Genomic DNA, 16,106 nt, shown 5'->3' with positions numbered 1-16,106 from the left:
AACCATCTCCCCTAACCCTGCCACCCCCCCTCCCCCCCTGGACACGCATACAATCTCCCCTAACCCTGCCACCCCCACTCCCCCCCTGGACATGCATACAACCTCCCCTACCCCTACCCATCTCCCCTAACCCTGCCACCCCCACTCCCCCCCTGGACATGCATACAACCTCCCCAACCCCTACCCCTCTCCCCTAACCCTGCCACCCCCACTCCCCCCCTGGACATGCATACAACCTCCCCTACCCCTACCCATCTCCCATAACCCTACCACCCCCCCTCCCCGTTCATTAACTCTGTGTTCTATGTGCCCATGTTATCTGTTGCTTGTTGATTCTGTGTTTTTCCATTTCTCCCATATTGTCATCTCCCATATTGAGCCTCGGAAAAGCGCTATATAAATGTAATAAATTATTATTACACTGAGGTAGCAGTAGATGGTAGAAGTAGTATTAGAATAAAGTGCCTGTGTGTGTGAGATGTGCTTCAGGGTAAGTTGTCCGTGTGCGTGGAGTGTGTTTAAGGGTTAATAGTCACTAGTCCTTAGTAGGTTTGTTCATAAGCCTGATTGTTTGGAGTCGTAGCTGAAGAAGTAACTGTTGTTTAGCCTCTGGGTCTTGGCGCCATGGTTACGGTATTCAATTCAATCATTCCCCTTTGAAGTTGTTGTCTTAGTTTCAATACAGTTTTGATTGGCCATCAACAGTTTGACACCCACACAATTTTCCTGGCTGAGCACAACAATAATTACCTCTGAATTAAATAGAATTGTAAATACACACATACCACACACACACACAATAGAGAGGCATACAGTGACAAACATACACCCAGAAATACACACAGTCTCCAGTCCCAAGCCGGACCAGAAACACTTAAATCCATGATAGTACTCTGGTTTGCTTTCAACAATGCTTCACCTCCCCCGTTCAACAGACGCTCCTAGGTGCTCTGCTGTTTCCCCGTCTATAAATATGCTCAGCCGTTGCAGTGAGTGAGAAGGGCTCTTCTGGAGCGGTGACTCACCCAGCGCTGGAGGCTGTGTTACAACAGTACAGGGCGCCGTGTTCCCCCCCGTTTTCATCCCTGTTCTCCCAGTGGGGTACGCAAAGGGATGCGCGTACTGTAACTAGTACACATGCATACCTCCATATACAGATAGACACAGGAGCATACCTCCATATACAGATAGACACAGGGGCATACACGTGTTGACACATACTGGCACGTACAAACATGAAGGCACACACACACACACACACACGACACATATAGGCTACAGGTTTGTACCCATATCCAGGTTCATACAGTACACGTTTAACCCTAACTCACGTTTAACCCCCCTCCCCCCCAGAACATCATCCCTCACCATAAACCTATTTACTTTACTCTACGGGAGAGCAGTACAGTGTCCATTTCATCAGTAGAGGAAACACTTTCCATCTAATCACCCTAAAAAGCTTTCTGGGAAAGGAGGGCCAGTTGTGTGTGATTTAGGGACCCCAGGATGGGAACACTTCCATATGGAAGACTTGGCTGAGGCCCATTTACTGGGGGGGGGGGGGGGGGGATTGGTTTGACTATAAATCTCTTGTCCAACCAATCCAAACATCTTCTGGTTTTGATATGGCTTGGTCATCTGGTGTTGTTGTTGTTCAGTAACATGCTGGTCATATGGGTGCGACTCCCCCGTGAGTACCAAGCTAAAAAGTAGCTCATAGGGCTATTGAGCTGCGTTACTTCACCAAACGTTTTGCACCTGACTTAAACCAGTGGTTCTCAACTGGTCTGGCTTTGGGACCCACATTTTCCCACAGTCATTCAGTCGCGACCCACTTTTATAGAATGAATAAATCAAAACATCGGCTAGTAAACACTTACACAATGTCATCATGACCCTTTTTTTTATTTTTTACATAGAGCACATTACTGTAGCAATAGCAAACTGATCGTTAGTGATGACTAAACTGATGAGTACCGTATTTTCCGGACTATAAGTCGCACCCGAGTATAAGTCGCAGCAGGCCAAAAATGGGTCACGAAGGGGAAAAAACCACATATAAGTCGCACTGGACTATAAGTCGCATGGTTCAAGGGAACGGGCTTGGCGGAATCAGCGGGGAAAGAAGACCCTGTTGAGCTTGACTCTAGTCTGGCACTGTGAAGAGACATGAGAGGATTTGTAAGCCCAGGAAGGACATAATTCACATTAAAACTTCTTCTGAAAGGTTAGAAATACTTAAATTATCGAGTGTAAAGCCAGGGCTAGCTAGCGCGTTGCTACAAAATGGCGTCGCGGGAGCAAGCAAACAGGATGGAACAGCCTCTGAAAGGTAATAAATGACTTTAATATCGTGTATAACGTTCATAATAGCGTGTATAACGTTCATAATATAGTGCTTAATGTCCACATTGTCGAGTGTAACGACTATTTATCGTGTATAAGGCCATGACAAAGATAGCTTGGTGAAAAACGGAAGTAGTTAGGATGAAGGGCGGCCTACAAACAATGCAACATTGAACAGCCTCTGAAAGGTAATAAATGACTTTAATATCGTGTATAACGTTCATAATATCGTGTATAAGGTCCATAATATCATGTTCAATGTCCACATTGTCGTGTTTAATGTCCACATTGTCGAGTATAATGGCTATTCTATCGCGTATGTGGCGCTAGCGGAAGTAGCAAAATAGCCTCGCGGGGGTAATTTAGCAACATAGAACAGTCTCTGGAAGGAATAAATGACTTTAATATCGTTTATAACGTCCATAACATTGTGTATAAGGTCCATAACATCATGTTTAATGTCCACATTGTCGTGTTTAATGTCCACATTGTCAAGTATAATGGCTATTCTATCGTGTATGAGGCGCTAGCGGAAGTTACTCCTTGGTTCATGTCAGTCAGAGATTACCGTATGTCAGTTCATGTCAGTCAGAGATTATGAATTATTGATATATAAGTCGCACCTGACTATAAGTCGCAGGACCAGCCAAAGTATGAAAAAAACCGCGACTTATAGTCCGGAAAATACGGTATGCATTACAGTTTAGCAACATTACAACTGCGTGCTGTTGATCTCAGTGAATATGAATAACATGAACATCATAACGGCATGTTTACACACACAATATGATAATCTCTCTGGATTATTTAGCTGCTGCGCGAATGACAGGTGACAGGCTAAATTCATGTTGCCATGGCAACGGCTAGCCTGCTGCACATCTTTCACGCACATCTGTTAAAATAAAAGTCTGACATCAAAAAAAAAAATTGTTGCACATTTCATACAACAGGGGCAATTCAACGTGCTTTACAAAGCCAAACACTACAACTAATATGGCTTCTTTAGTGTTCCATTTTCGTTTTCTTTTTTAACCACACACTCCGCGACCCCTTCAGAACGAGTCAACGACCCACTGTTGGCAGTTGAGAAACAGACTTAAACCACAGTGATGGAGAGAGCACATGAGTTGACCAGCCTTTCATTGAATTCAAGAAAAAAAACCCAAACTGTATTATTTATTTTATTATTTTCATGTGCGACCCAATCACTGCAATGATGACCATGACGCTGACCGTGAGCCGCAGCGTTCACAGCTGTGTTGGGTGTTTCTGTGTGTGTGGTTCCTCAGGTCACAGCTGTGTTGGGTGTGTCTGTGTCTGTGTGTCTGTGTGTCTGTGTGTGTGTGTGTGTGTGTGTGTGTGTGTGTGTGTGGTTCCTCAGGTCACAGCTGTGTTGGGTGTGTCTGTGTGTGTGTGTGTGGTTCCTCAGGTCACAGCTGTGTTGGGTGTGTCTGTGTCTGTGTGTCTGTGTGTGTGTGTGTGTGTGTGGTTCCTCAGGTCACAGCTGTGTTGGGTGTGTCTGTGTCTGTGTGTCTGTGTGTGTGTGTGTGTGTGTGTGGTTCCTCAGGTCACAGCTGTGTTGGGTGTGTCTGTGTGTCTGTGTGTGTGTGTGTGTGTGTGTGTGTGGTTCCTCAGGTCATAGCTGTGTTGGGTGTTTCTGTGTCTGTGTGTGTGTGTGTGTGTGTGTGTGTGTGTGTGTGTGTGTGTGTGTGTGTGTGTGTGTGTGGTTCCTCAGGTCACAGCTGTGTTGGGTGTCTGTGTGTGTGTGTGTGTGTGTGTGTGTGTTTGTGTGTGTGTGTGTGTGTGTGTGTGTGTGGTTCCTCAGGTCACAGCTGTGTTGGGTGTTTCTGTGTGTGTGGTTCCTCAGGTCGGGGGAGAATGACGTGGAGTTCAGCGGGAACCTGGAGATGGAGGAGGGAGAACTGCCTGACGATGTGGCCGGTGCAGCAGGTAACACACCTTAACTGTTTCTGACCCTCTCCTCTCATTCACTCCCTCTTCTCCCTCTCTCCCTATGATGTATGTATCTGTCTGTCAGATACAGACAGACAGAGATAGACAGATACAGACATCATAGGGAGAGAGGGAGAAGAGAGAGTCATTATGGCTAGTAAACACTTACACAATGTCATCATGACGTTTTTTTTACATCCAGTGTTTCCTCCAGGAATTTTTACAATGGTGGCGGGTGGCCGTGACCACGCGCGATTTTTTCGCGTGCACGCGCATGAAACGCGCACGCGCGCTCAAAACAACGTTTTTTTTTTTTTTTTTTTTTTTTCTAATCACAGCCAAAACTAGAGGATGGCCAAAATAAATAAATAATGAATATACAGAATATAAACTTGTGACTGACAGTCACATACACACACAAAGATCATCAGCTATAATATAATACGAAGTAGGCCTACATGAGCACAAAAGCGGCTAACGTTACTGATTAACTGTTTACTGTAGTGCAGAGAGATGGTAGTCGTAGGCGGCGTATCAAATGACAAAGCTAAACGTTTAATGAAGGACATGAACGATTGTCAACAACACACTCAAGCATGCCTGGATATTTGTAAGAACTCTCGCGAGATTTATCAGACTAAACCTGGATTTTCCCTTTAGCGATGTTGATGGAATACCCCCCGGATGTCACTACGGTGGCCTGTACACAATAACAATAATACCACAGTTCACATTTAGACCAATCAGGAGCCCTTGTGTCACGTCGTCAACTGAATGTCATTAATCTGATTTTGGATCAGCGGTTAGAGAGAGATGGGCGTGGATTTAGGTGCACTTTTAGTCAACATCCATTATAGCGCTGATCTAGGATCAGATATATTTTAATCAGCTAAAAAAAAAAAAATTTTTTTTTTTTTTTTTGGGAGAACTTTTTTTTTTTTTGGGAAATCTGAATGGTGGCGGAGGAAATTCCATCGTGGCGGCCCGCCACGATGAAATGCATGTAGAGGAAACACTGCTGTATCTGTCTGTGTCATTGGGCTTAAAAAGGATGACTCATCGCCATGTGGTTGTCTCCAGCACCGATGTGGAATGTTTTAAGCTTTTTGCATGTATTAAGACGTGTGAAAATAAATGTGTTTGCAGCTTGCTAGCAGAGGTGGATTTAAACACTGCCAAAGGCAAATGTGATGTACTGCCTCACAATACTGCAATTAACATGCATGATGTTATGGAATGTAACTTTCCTTTTAAGTTCCGGTTGATTTGGGCTTGTGCTGTATTTTGATATACTGCACCTTTCTTCTAAAGGTGATCATGTGAAATAACTTTATCCTACCATAGGATAAAAGCATCTGCTAAATGTCTAAAATTTGAAAAATGTTAAGCGGTCATTGTATGCAGACCTTAATGAGTTGTGTCAGCTGCTCTCTCATTACTGAGCCCAAGTCGCCTGACTATCTGGCCAAGCACAGACACATTGTCATTGACCAAGCTGGTGTTTTGAACATTTAAAGAAGCTACTCAGTCGTATACTCATTGTTTATCGTTCTCATTGAGCCCCCCCCCCCCCCCCCCCCCTTTGCTGTAAGGTGTATTCATTGCAGCCTCCCTTATTGTCTCCAATTCCTGTCTTTCTAGATTTTACCACTTCAACCTCCATTGACAAATGACCACTGTGACTCTGACCGTGCCTGTCTCCCTCTCCCCTCTCCGCTTTCAAGTTGGTGTTTTTAAAAGTGCATTTGTCCACTGTGTTTCCTCCTCTGCGTGGTGCTCTCAGGAGGCTCCAGCCACGGCGCCCGCGGCCCGAGGCGTGGCGGGGGCGGTTGTCTCTCCTCTTCCTCTGGCGGCAGCAACAACAGTCTGCTGGAGATCGACCCGGTCATCCTCATCCAGCTGCTGGACCTGAAGGACCGCGGCAGCGTGGAGTCACTGTGGGGGCTGCAGCCCCGCCCCCCCGCCTCCCTGCTGCACAGCCCAGGTACCACAGCCTGGCCTCTCAGCCTGTCTCACACCCTCACCACAGCCTGTCTCACACCCTCACCACAGCCTGTCTCACACCCTCACCACAGCCTGTCTCACACCCTCACCACAGCCTGTCTCACACCCTCACCACAGCCTGTCTCACACCCTCACCACAGCCTGTCTCACACCCTCACCACAGCCTGTCTCACACCCTCATCACAGCCTGTCTCACACCCTCACCACAGCCTGTCTCACACCCTCACCACAGCCTGTCTCACACCCTCACCACAGCCTGTCTCACACCCTCACCACAGCCTGTCTCACACCCTCACCACAGCCTGTCTCACACCCTCACCACAGCCTGTCTCACACCCTCACCACAGCCTGTCTCACACCCTCACCACAGCCTGTCTCACACCCTCACCACAGCCTGTCTCACACCCTCATCACAGCCTGTCTCACACCCTCACCACAGCCTGTCTCACACCCTCACCACAGCCTGTCTCACACCCTCACCACAGCCTGTCTCACACCCTCACCACAGCCTGTCTCACACCCTCACCACAGCCTGTCTCACACCCTCATCACAGCCTGTCTCACACCCTCACCACAGCCTGTCTCACACCCTCACCACAGCCTGTCTCACACCCTCACCACAGCCTGTCTCACACCCTCACCACAGCCTGTCTCACACCCTCACCACAGCCTGTCTCACACCCTCACCACAGCCTGTCTCACACCCTCACCACAGCCTGTCTCACACCCTCACCACAGCCTGTCTCACACCCTCACCACAGCCTGTCTCACACCCTCACCACAGCCTGTCTCACACCCTCATCACAGCCTGTCTCACACCCTCACCACAGCCTGTCTCACACCCTCATCACAGCCTGTCTCACACCCTCACCACAGCCTGTCTCACACCCTCACCACAGCCTGTCTCACACCCTCACCACAGCCTGTCTCACACCCTCACCACAGCCTGTCTCACCCTCACCACAGCCTGTCTCACACCCTCACCACAGCCTGTCTCACACCCTCACCACAGCCTGTCTCACACCCTCACCACAGCCTGTCTCACACCCTCCACTACACTATGACCTGTGTTACTTCCTGTTACTGCCTCAGACACTGAGTTGATGCTAAGCTAATTGATTGTATAGAGACTGGACGACCCCAGGCTAACAGAAACACACCACTGTCCCGTCTCTGTACAGTGGAACCAGGTCCTGTCTGAGGACAGTGGATCCAGGTCCAGCTGACCAGTCCAAGTCCACCTTCCACCTCTCTCTCTCTCTCTCTCTCCTTCCAGTCCAAGTCCACCTTCCACCTCTCTCTCTCTCTCTCTCTCTCTCTCTCCTTCCAGTCCAAGTCCACCTTCCATCTCTCTCTCTCTCTCCTTCCAGTCCAAGTCCACTCGAGGAAGGAGCGGGAGCGTCGGCCCCAGGCGGTGCGCCGGTCCGCCCCGGACTCCGGGGTCCTGATCCGCCTCAAGGCCCAGATGGCGGAGGTGCGCAGCAAGATGTCCGACGTCAAGTGTCAGCTGGAGGCCCGGGGCGTGGGGGAGGCCAGGACAGGGCCCTCGGGGGGGGCCGGGGGGGTGGAGCAGGGGCCCTCCCACCACCACCACCACCACCACCACCACGCAGACTCAGACCTGGGGCCGTGCCGGAAGCCCACGGACCTCAACCTGCTGCGGAAACCCCCGGGCCCTACCAGGCACTGTCGCACCGGTGAGTAAAGGGGTGTGTCCGTGTGTCCGTGTGTGCGTGCATATATTTGACATAAATATTCCATACAACATGAATCATTCAGAATTCCTCCTATAAATAGATTAGATTAGCTGATGTCACTAAATGTCAACGTCATCTAAAAAAGCTGTTGATTCTTATACGTGTCTTGTGTCGTGGCGTGTCTGTGGTTTCAGGGGGGAAGAAGGCGTCCTCTCCTCATCAGGAGGGGGCGGGGGGGGCTGGAGGAGGGCCGGGGGGACTGAGGAGGGGCGTCGGCGACTGTGGGGAGAAGGAGCTGAGCGACCACGGCCTGGCGCCCAGGGACGGCCCCTGTGGACCAGAGGGTGAGAAACGCCGGACCCTAACACCACAGACAGGGAGAACCCTGGGCCTGCAAGCTGTCAAGGCTGGTTAAGATGGGGTTATGGGTTTGGTTAGGGTCAATGTTGGTTAAAATGGGGTTAAGGGTTTGGTTGGGGTCAAGGTTGGTTAAATGGAGTTAGGTAAGGGGAAAGAAATTCAGGAAGGCAGGAAGCAAGTTTTATCCTCCACACCTTCTTCCTCAAGTAAATGATGGTCTACAGTGTCAGCACACTATCGACGGCAGACTGCACAAGTATCACCTTCCACAACATCCTCCGGCATAGGATTAATCTTACAGGAAAGATGTAGAGGCAATAATAATAATAATGATGATGTATATTATACTTTATCCATCTAAAATGTGATTATTTTTTTTGTTTTCCTCTATTTAATTACCTCATGAACCAACAAATCCTTTAGATGTGTATTCCTCTTAAACGCTGATGTCATTTGACAAAGGCTCAATCACTTCCTGCGGGTTTTTTAAAACAAGTTTTCAACCCGGAATTCAATTTGAACGAGGCAGAGGAGAAGGTGGTCACAAATGGAACAACGTTCTGTTTTTTACCTGCTCCACCTGGTCTTTGTACCTCTGTTGTATTTGGGCTTTAATAGAGCGGAGAAATGTTCTAGTGTAAAGCCTTGGTCTAAGAGCTATGAAGAGCAGTCCTATTGCCAACTCCACATCCTCAGCCCTCGTACATATTCCATTAGATCATCAGTTGGGATTCTACGATCCCCTTGTAAGTATGTTTAGGATGGTAACTTGTTTTATGTGATAAGGCGTGGGTATCTTTTGGCTTAAAGGACACTCTATTCCCCAGTCCGCATTGCTCCAGGACTCGTATTAACTCGTATTATGCTTACCATCACCAAGTTCTCCCATACTGTTATTTTGGACTAGTATAGTATGTTAATGTCAACGGTAATCAAGTGCTTTAGTTAGCGAGCCAACTTGGTGATGGTAAGTAGCTCGTGCAAACCCGGGAACGCCATTGACATGTCTGAAAAGGCACAACACGGGAATCTTAGGAAAAGGGCTTAGTTCGGCGGTGTGTGTGGTGTTATGTGTTTATAACATTAGTGCTCCACTTCCCAGTATGCACCGGGAGAATTGAGCATGCGCAGCAGTCGCAGATAAACAAATTTTCGTTTTTGTATTACCCTATTAGTATTAGGATATTATTTGATCGGTATCGGCAGATATTGCTCATTGATTATCGGTGATCGGTATCGGTGGCCAAAAAAACGGTATTGGGGCATCCCTACTGATGAGCGCATTGGTCCTCTCCCTCCCTCCCTCTCTCCCTGTGTTCCCCAGGAGCTCTGAAGCCATGCAGCTTGCACAGCTCCCCCCCCTCCCTGGGCAGCTCGGCAGCCTTCTCTGACCAGCCCTGCAGCTCCAAGCAGAAGCAGCAGCAGGAGGAGGAGGAGCAGCTGTACGGAGCCTCCGGGGTGGACCTGTTCATTTTGGGGGGTCTCAGCACCATCTCCACCTCCGCCATGACGCGCAGGACCCACCTGCTGGGGTAAGACCTTCAGAGAGACCCCAGGATGCTCCGACATCTGGTGTTGATCGGTGCTAGGGGGGGTCAATTCATCTGTTGTTGATCGGTGCTAGGGGGGGGGGTCAATTCATCTGGTGTTGATCGGTGCTAGGGGGGGGGGTCAATTCATCTGGTGTTGATCGGTGCTAGGGGGGGGGTCAATTTATCTGGTGTTGAACGGTGCTAGGGGTCATTTTTTATATGACTGGCCAGTTTATGTTTTTTTTATATGACTGGCCAGCCAGGAGTGATTGAAGTGGGGCAATGAGACGCTGTCTGCTGCTGGTAGAAGGATGAGCGACTCCGCCCAACAATCTCAGAGACTAGCGGCTCGATTCAGCCGTACCAATGAAAGTGAAGGGGTTTTTTATTAGTATTTTTTAAACAATTTCCTCTTTTAAAAACATTTTGGGACCCCCTTCTCTTGGCAAAACCTCTGATAGGGCGTTCACACTGGCAAAGAACCAACCAAGTCTGGAACCGGCCGGCGCGTTCAAACCGAAACTCAATTGGTTCGGAGCCTGAAAAGTTGGTTCGTAGCGGGAACCAGAAAATAGTGGTTCTCAAGCGCGAACCAAAACGTAGAACAGTCACGTCGTCAGTGGGTGTGTCATATTCTAGGCTGCAGAGACCAGCAAGAAGGAAGTAGACAAAATGTAATCTAATCTAATCATTAGTGATCAAAAACAATATCAAAAGTTTAATTATTCTCTCTATCTTCCTCACATGCTCAGCAAACACACACGCGCACACACACGCGCGGACATGCGCGGACATGCGCGAACGCGAATTTCGTAAGCCATTTCTATTCCAGTAATGGAGCAGCTGATTAGTAAGAGAACGCGTGTAGAAAGTGTCTTTTGTTTTGTTTCATAGAAAATTGTGTTTATTTCAGATACTGTAGTGGAAGATATTATCCTCTTTTCCAGTGAAGTAGCTGCCATCTAGACATTTTTGTTTATCCCGCCCCTTCATCACCCAGTGTTGATGACGCGGATGGTTCTGGTTACACTGGTGTGAACGCGGGCTCGTTCGCCAGACATCACCAAGGTTCAGAGGTTCCCGAACGCGAACGCGAACCGGCACGGTGTGAAAGCCCTATGAGAGGTTCCAGGACTGGCTCAGAAATACTTGCATTTCGCCTAGAGATTCGCCTGCACCTACGGGACTATTCCACTTGGGCGACTAATCCGTTGGTTCTTGGCAAACTAAATGGAGAATAGGGCAAGTATTCATTAAGATTTGACCCAGGTCTGGTGGATTCCAAGTGTCTCTCTTCCCCCTGGTCTGCCATCCTGCTTCTCTACTGATCTGAGAACACCGGGCAGGTGGAGGAGCTATGGCCTAATGATTGAATGACGCTAACTGGGAACGGGGCTTTTTAAAGGAGGCGAGTTTGGAAAGGAGAGGACGTTGATACTATCGAGGCATTTGTGCAAGTGAGCCGGAGCAGAAAAATATTGACATTAACTTCAACCCCCCCCCTGCCAATATCTGCTCCTAATGAGCGATGTCTGTGGGTGGTCCTAATTATTTTAGAGTTGTGCAATTCACTTCACTGTGCCAACCTCGGCTGGCTGGGGTTTTAAAAGAAGACGGTAAAGTGAAAATCCAGTATTTGGTGGACAGTTCTAATTTTGAACACAGACTCTGTGGTGTCGATGTGACCGTGTTCTCAGTAAATCCACCGACAGACCAAGAACGGGGGGGGGTTAAACGTGTGGCACGTACACCCAGCTACAGTAATGTCTGCAGTAGGACCAGGCCCAGGGAGCTCTCCTCTGTGGAGACGAGGGGACCTGTGTGAGATGACCCTCTCCCCCCCCCCCCCCCCCCCAGGGCCAGCCTCCTGACGGACGGCTCTCTGGACTGTGACCCAGAGGAGACGGGAGAGGCCCGCCAGCCGCTGCCGTCCCTGACAGACGGACCCTCTTCACACCCTGATGAAGGTGAAATCTCTCTCTCTCGTTCTCGTGTGTTGGCGTGAGTCACACATCTCCACTGTTCCTCCAAACCCTGAAAGCATTTTTGCAGGACGTTATTCGAGTGGATTGAGTCACACGGTTGAAGGTCTATTTTCTTGTTTTCTTCTCTCTGTCTGTGTCTCTGTCTCTCTCTTTCTCTCTGTCTTTCTCTCTGTCTCTCTCTCTCACTTACTGTCTCTCACTCTCTCTCTCACTGTCTCACTGTCTCTCACTGTCTCTCACTGTCTCTCACTGTCTCTCTCTGTCTGTCTCTCTGTCTCTCTCTGTCTCTCTCTCTGTCTCTCTGTCTCTCTCTCTCTGTCTGTCTCTGTCTCTCTCTGTCTCTCTCTGTCTCTGTCTCTCTCTCCCTGTCTCTCTCTCTCTCCGTCTCTCTCTGTCTCTCTCTCTCTGTCTCTCTGTCTGTCTCTCTCTGTCTCTGTCTCTCTCTCCCTGTCTCTCTCTCTCTCCGTCTCTCTCTGTCTCTCTCTCTCTGTCTCTCTGTCTGTCTCTCTCTGTCTCTGTCTCTCTCTCCCTGTCTCTGTCTCTCTCTGTCTCTGTCTCTCTCTCCCTGTCTCTCTCTCTCTCCGTCTCTCTCTCTGTCTCTGTGGTGTTGTGTTTCCCTGCCTGTCAGGCCCGCTGGTTCAGAAGCAGCCTCTGCACCTGCTGCCAGGGATGAGCAGCGACAGTGAGATCGACTGTGACACGGAGAACGAGGACGAGGTGGTGACCCTGCAGGCCGGAGACTGCCGATACGACACCCGGGCCATGCCCTGCTCTGGTGACCTCTTATTACACACACACACACACACACACACACACACACACACACACACACACTACGACACCCGGGCCATGCCCTGCGCTGGTGACTTCTTATTACACACACACACACACACACCCAAAACTGGCATTTTCTTTCTTATCTCAGTATAATTACTAGCGGTACTCAAATGTCTCATTTCTCTCACAGTTGAAGAAGTGGTTGATTGCTAAGCTCCGGGGTTTCTCTCTCTCTCTCCTCACAGGGGACCAGTTAATCTCTGAGGACCTGAGCTTCACCACAGGAGAGACCACAGAGAGGTGACTCCTCTCCCACAGCCAGCGGGACCACTGAAACAGCAATATGGCGGCTGTAGAGCGTAGAACCCACCCCTGCACTCGTGTAGACACCTGCATGCAGTCATTCTAGTCACTGGCGACCTCACATGCTACAGAAATGCCACGCATCTACAAATATATATTTGGTCTCTTTAATATGCTCTCATACATCTTTTGTATAGAAATGTAGATTTGACAAAGATGATAACTATGATAACTATTATTCGCGACTGCGAGGCGTCACTACCTTCGGCCAGGCTGTTCTCATGGAAACTAACCTGCATCCAGTTATGACTTGTGTGCGTTGGCTTTGGCATTTTCAGTTGAGAAATGAGCTTTTGCTTTTCTGGCTCCACCGCAGAAAAATGCCTCCCTGCCTTTTGAATTCAATTAGGTGCTATTGATGTGTCTGTGTGGATGAGGAAGAGCACTGGAGCCTTCTGTACAATAGGTGCTGTGTCATGCACACTCTCTGTTCTGGTAAATATCCCAACACCTTCCAGCCCAAGCAGCTAAACCTTTTAGACCCCTGTCACAGAAGCTCTTCCTGTGTAAGGAACCACCTGCTTAGTAAATCCAGGGGAAAGCAAGATTGAAATGTATGAAAGCTAAACAAGAGTCATCCCGTTCAGTGTGAGAGTGAGTTTCTAACTTTTCAAGAGCAGGGCTTGGGCCATTCTAGTCTGTTGGCTACTGAATTTCCATTTTCTGTTACATGTTTTATGCTTTAGATGTAGATTTTGGCCACATTTCTCCCTCTGTACCTATATCATTTTGTCAATCTCTTGTTATGCTGCTGTAGACATTCAAACGCATTTCAACAGTAGGTCATGTTTGGTGGCCTGTTTGAGTACCTGCCCTTCCAGATCATTTCAGACCAGTATGAATTGATTCCTCATCTTTTTCATCACGGCTCATTAAGGCATATAGACTATTTATCCATAGATGCTGATTTTTCCTTCCATCCATTGCAGTGTTTTTGACCTAGACAAGCATAGCAAAATAAGACCTGTGTAGGTTTGGCGTGAATCTCCAAGGGCATTTAAAAGAGTTCATCCATCTCGCACTTCTGCTAATCTTTGAAAAAAATGGGCGAATCATTGTTTGTTTCAGTGTTCATCTTTGTGGACTTCCCTCGTACCGTCTCACTGTCTTAAAAACTGTCAATGTCACATTCCGTCTTCTTCGGGGGTAGGTGATTGAATATTAATATGTCTGTCACTTCTTTTAGTGTAGAGAATAAGTGCTTGGTAAATTGCACCAAAACTCTCAAAACGGATGGTACACGGACGGTCATTTGGGCCGATTTCTTCTGAGTGTCCCCTTATGCCCATCAGAGGGCGCCATTTCTGCCTTGAAACGTCTCGGGGACCATCGACCATCTCATGAATCTCTTGAACTTTGAGGTCCAATAAGAGCCATCTTCTGACCGCGGTAGCGTCAACTGAGCAGGACATATAGTTGTCCTAAAGGACCATGAACACTAAAGAAGGTTAGGAGATTACGAACGCATTGAGTTAGAACATTATTTGAACAACGCCTTGAAATTAGCAGGCGACAAATGGGTCTGTGAATATTCCTGTCCCATGAAGAAGGTTGTGTGTAATGACTGATAAGAAAATGTCATTAACGTCTGAATAGTTTACACTGTAAATATTATTTCGCCAGCTGTAAAATGGTTGATAGGTGTACGACTCCACAGGATGGACACCAATAGGCAGGTAGATAAACCATCTTATTTTGCCCTTGAAATGATATGTGTATATAGCCTGAATTCAACCTAATAAGGTCTTAATGTAACTGCATATAACTCGTGTTCAGTATGTCTGTTCACAATGCACATTTCTGTTTGTTTGTTGTTGTTTTTTGTGTGTGTGTGTGTCTGTCTGTCTTTTATTGTCACTTCTATTTCACAGCATTAGGGTTTCTTTTGTATTCTCCCAGAATGCAGTGAGCTTATGTTGGATATGTACATTTCTTTGAGTAAGTAATAGAGTATGACATGAACAAATAAAGGATTTTATGGTTTATTGAAAACTGAACATGTATGTATGTGTCTTTTGTGATATAGGAAAAACCTGTCCCTGAATTGCTCGATTGGTCGAAAATTGATACGCCTCTTAGCTTCAACATTATTTAATAACAAAATCAGCATGAGGGCTTCCTTATTGTGGTGAGGATGGCATTGGAGAGGGGGGGGGGGGGGGGGGGAGGGGTGTGGAGAGAAGGTGCTGAGGAAGGTATTGGAGAGGGAGGGGGGTGGGTGGGGGGAGTGGTGGAGAGTGAGTGTGAGGAGGCTATTGGAAGTGGTGTAGGAGAGGGGGTATTGGAGAAGAGAGTGAGGAGGGGCAGTGTGGAGTGTCTGGTCTGCCATGGTGGATGGGGGGACCGGGACACACTGCCAGGTTGGCACGATGAGAGTGATGGAGCTCAGCAGAGATTATGTGGGTGAGTGAGTGCTGGCGCTGCCGCTGTCCTGCTAGCATCCGCTCCCCGACTCTCCCCGCCCTCCTCCCGGGCCTGGAGTGTGCCAGGGAGGCGGGGTTTCATTGAGAAGGGTAGAAGAAGAGGACGTTGCACATTAGTCTGCAGCCCAGAAATCCCCATAGGAATTGGCATGGTTCAACGCCACCAGGACACACTAGGACACTAGAACACTAGAGCAGACTCTCAGGTCCGCTACCAAAATGAGACCTTCCTACCCCGCCCTATGATTAGATTAGATTAGATTAGATTCAACCTTATTGTCATTGCAGAGCACAGACAACGAAATGCAGTTTAGCATCTAACCAGAAGTGCATAGTGATTTTAAATAGTGATATAAAACATGATAGTAATAGTGATAGTTACAGTATGTCAAGTATATAAAGGTATGTACAGGAGAGGATAGTAGTAAGCTATGTACAGTTAAGGTAGCTATGTACAGTATGGTCTATACAGATGTATAAATAGAGGCTATATCAAAAAGAGGTATGTGCAAAAATATGGTATGAGCAAAGGTATTTGTAAACAGATCTATCCTATTCTCCCTGGATACAGGTATAAGCAAGCAAGACGGTGACCATTCCACTAGCCTAGACCAGTGGTTCTCAAACCTCTCCTCGGAGACCCCCAACCACTCCACATATTTGATC

General features: G+C 48.0%; 1 protein-coding gene across 1 annotated transcript in view; it reads left to right on the top strand.

Annotated features, from left to right (window-relative positions):
* Nucleotides 1-14,907, top strand: part of trim37 (tripartite motif containing 37) — a 42,172-nt gene extending 27,265 nt beyond the window's left edge. The window contains exons 17-24 of the mRNA XM_080529289.1: nucleotides 4,214-4,296; nucleotides 6,083-6,283; nucleotides 7,674-8,000; nucleotides 8,195-8,344; nucleotides 9,685-9,892; nucleotides 11,750-11,859; nucleotides 12,506-12,652; nucleotides 12,900-14,907. Of these exons, the coding sequence (XP_080385415.1) occupies nucleotides 4,214-4,296; nucleotides 6,083-6,283; nucleotides 7,674-8,000; nucleotides 8,195-8,344; nucleotides 9,685-9,892; nucleotides 11,750-11,859; nucleotides 12,506-12,652; nucleotides 12,900-12,958 (1,285 nt within the window). The 3' untranslated portion in view covers nucleotides 12,959-14,907. The remainder of the gene's footprint in view (nucleotides 1-4,213; nucleotides 4,297-6,082; nucleotides 6,284-7,673; nucleotides 8,001-8,194; nucleotides 8,345-9,684; nucleotides 9,893-11,749; nucleotides 11,860-12,505; nucleotides 12,653-12,899) is intronic.
* Nucleotides 14,908-16,106: the final 1,199 nt, after the last annotated feature.

This window comes from Nansenia antarctica (genome assembly GCF_963989245.1).
Source record: "Nansenia antarctica genome assembly, chromosome: 4".
NCBI lineage: Eukaryota > Metazoa > Chordata > Actinopteri > Argentiniformes > Microstomatidae > Nansenia > Nansenia antarctica.
This window is presented reverse-complemented; position numbering and strand designations above follow the sequence as displayed.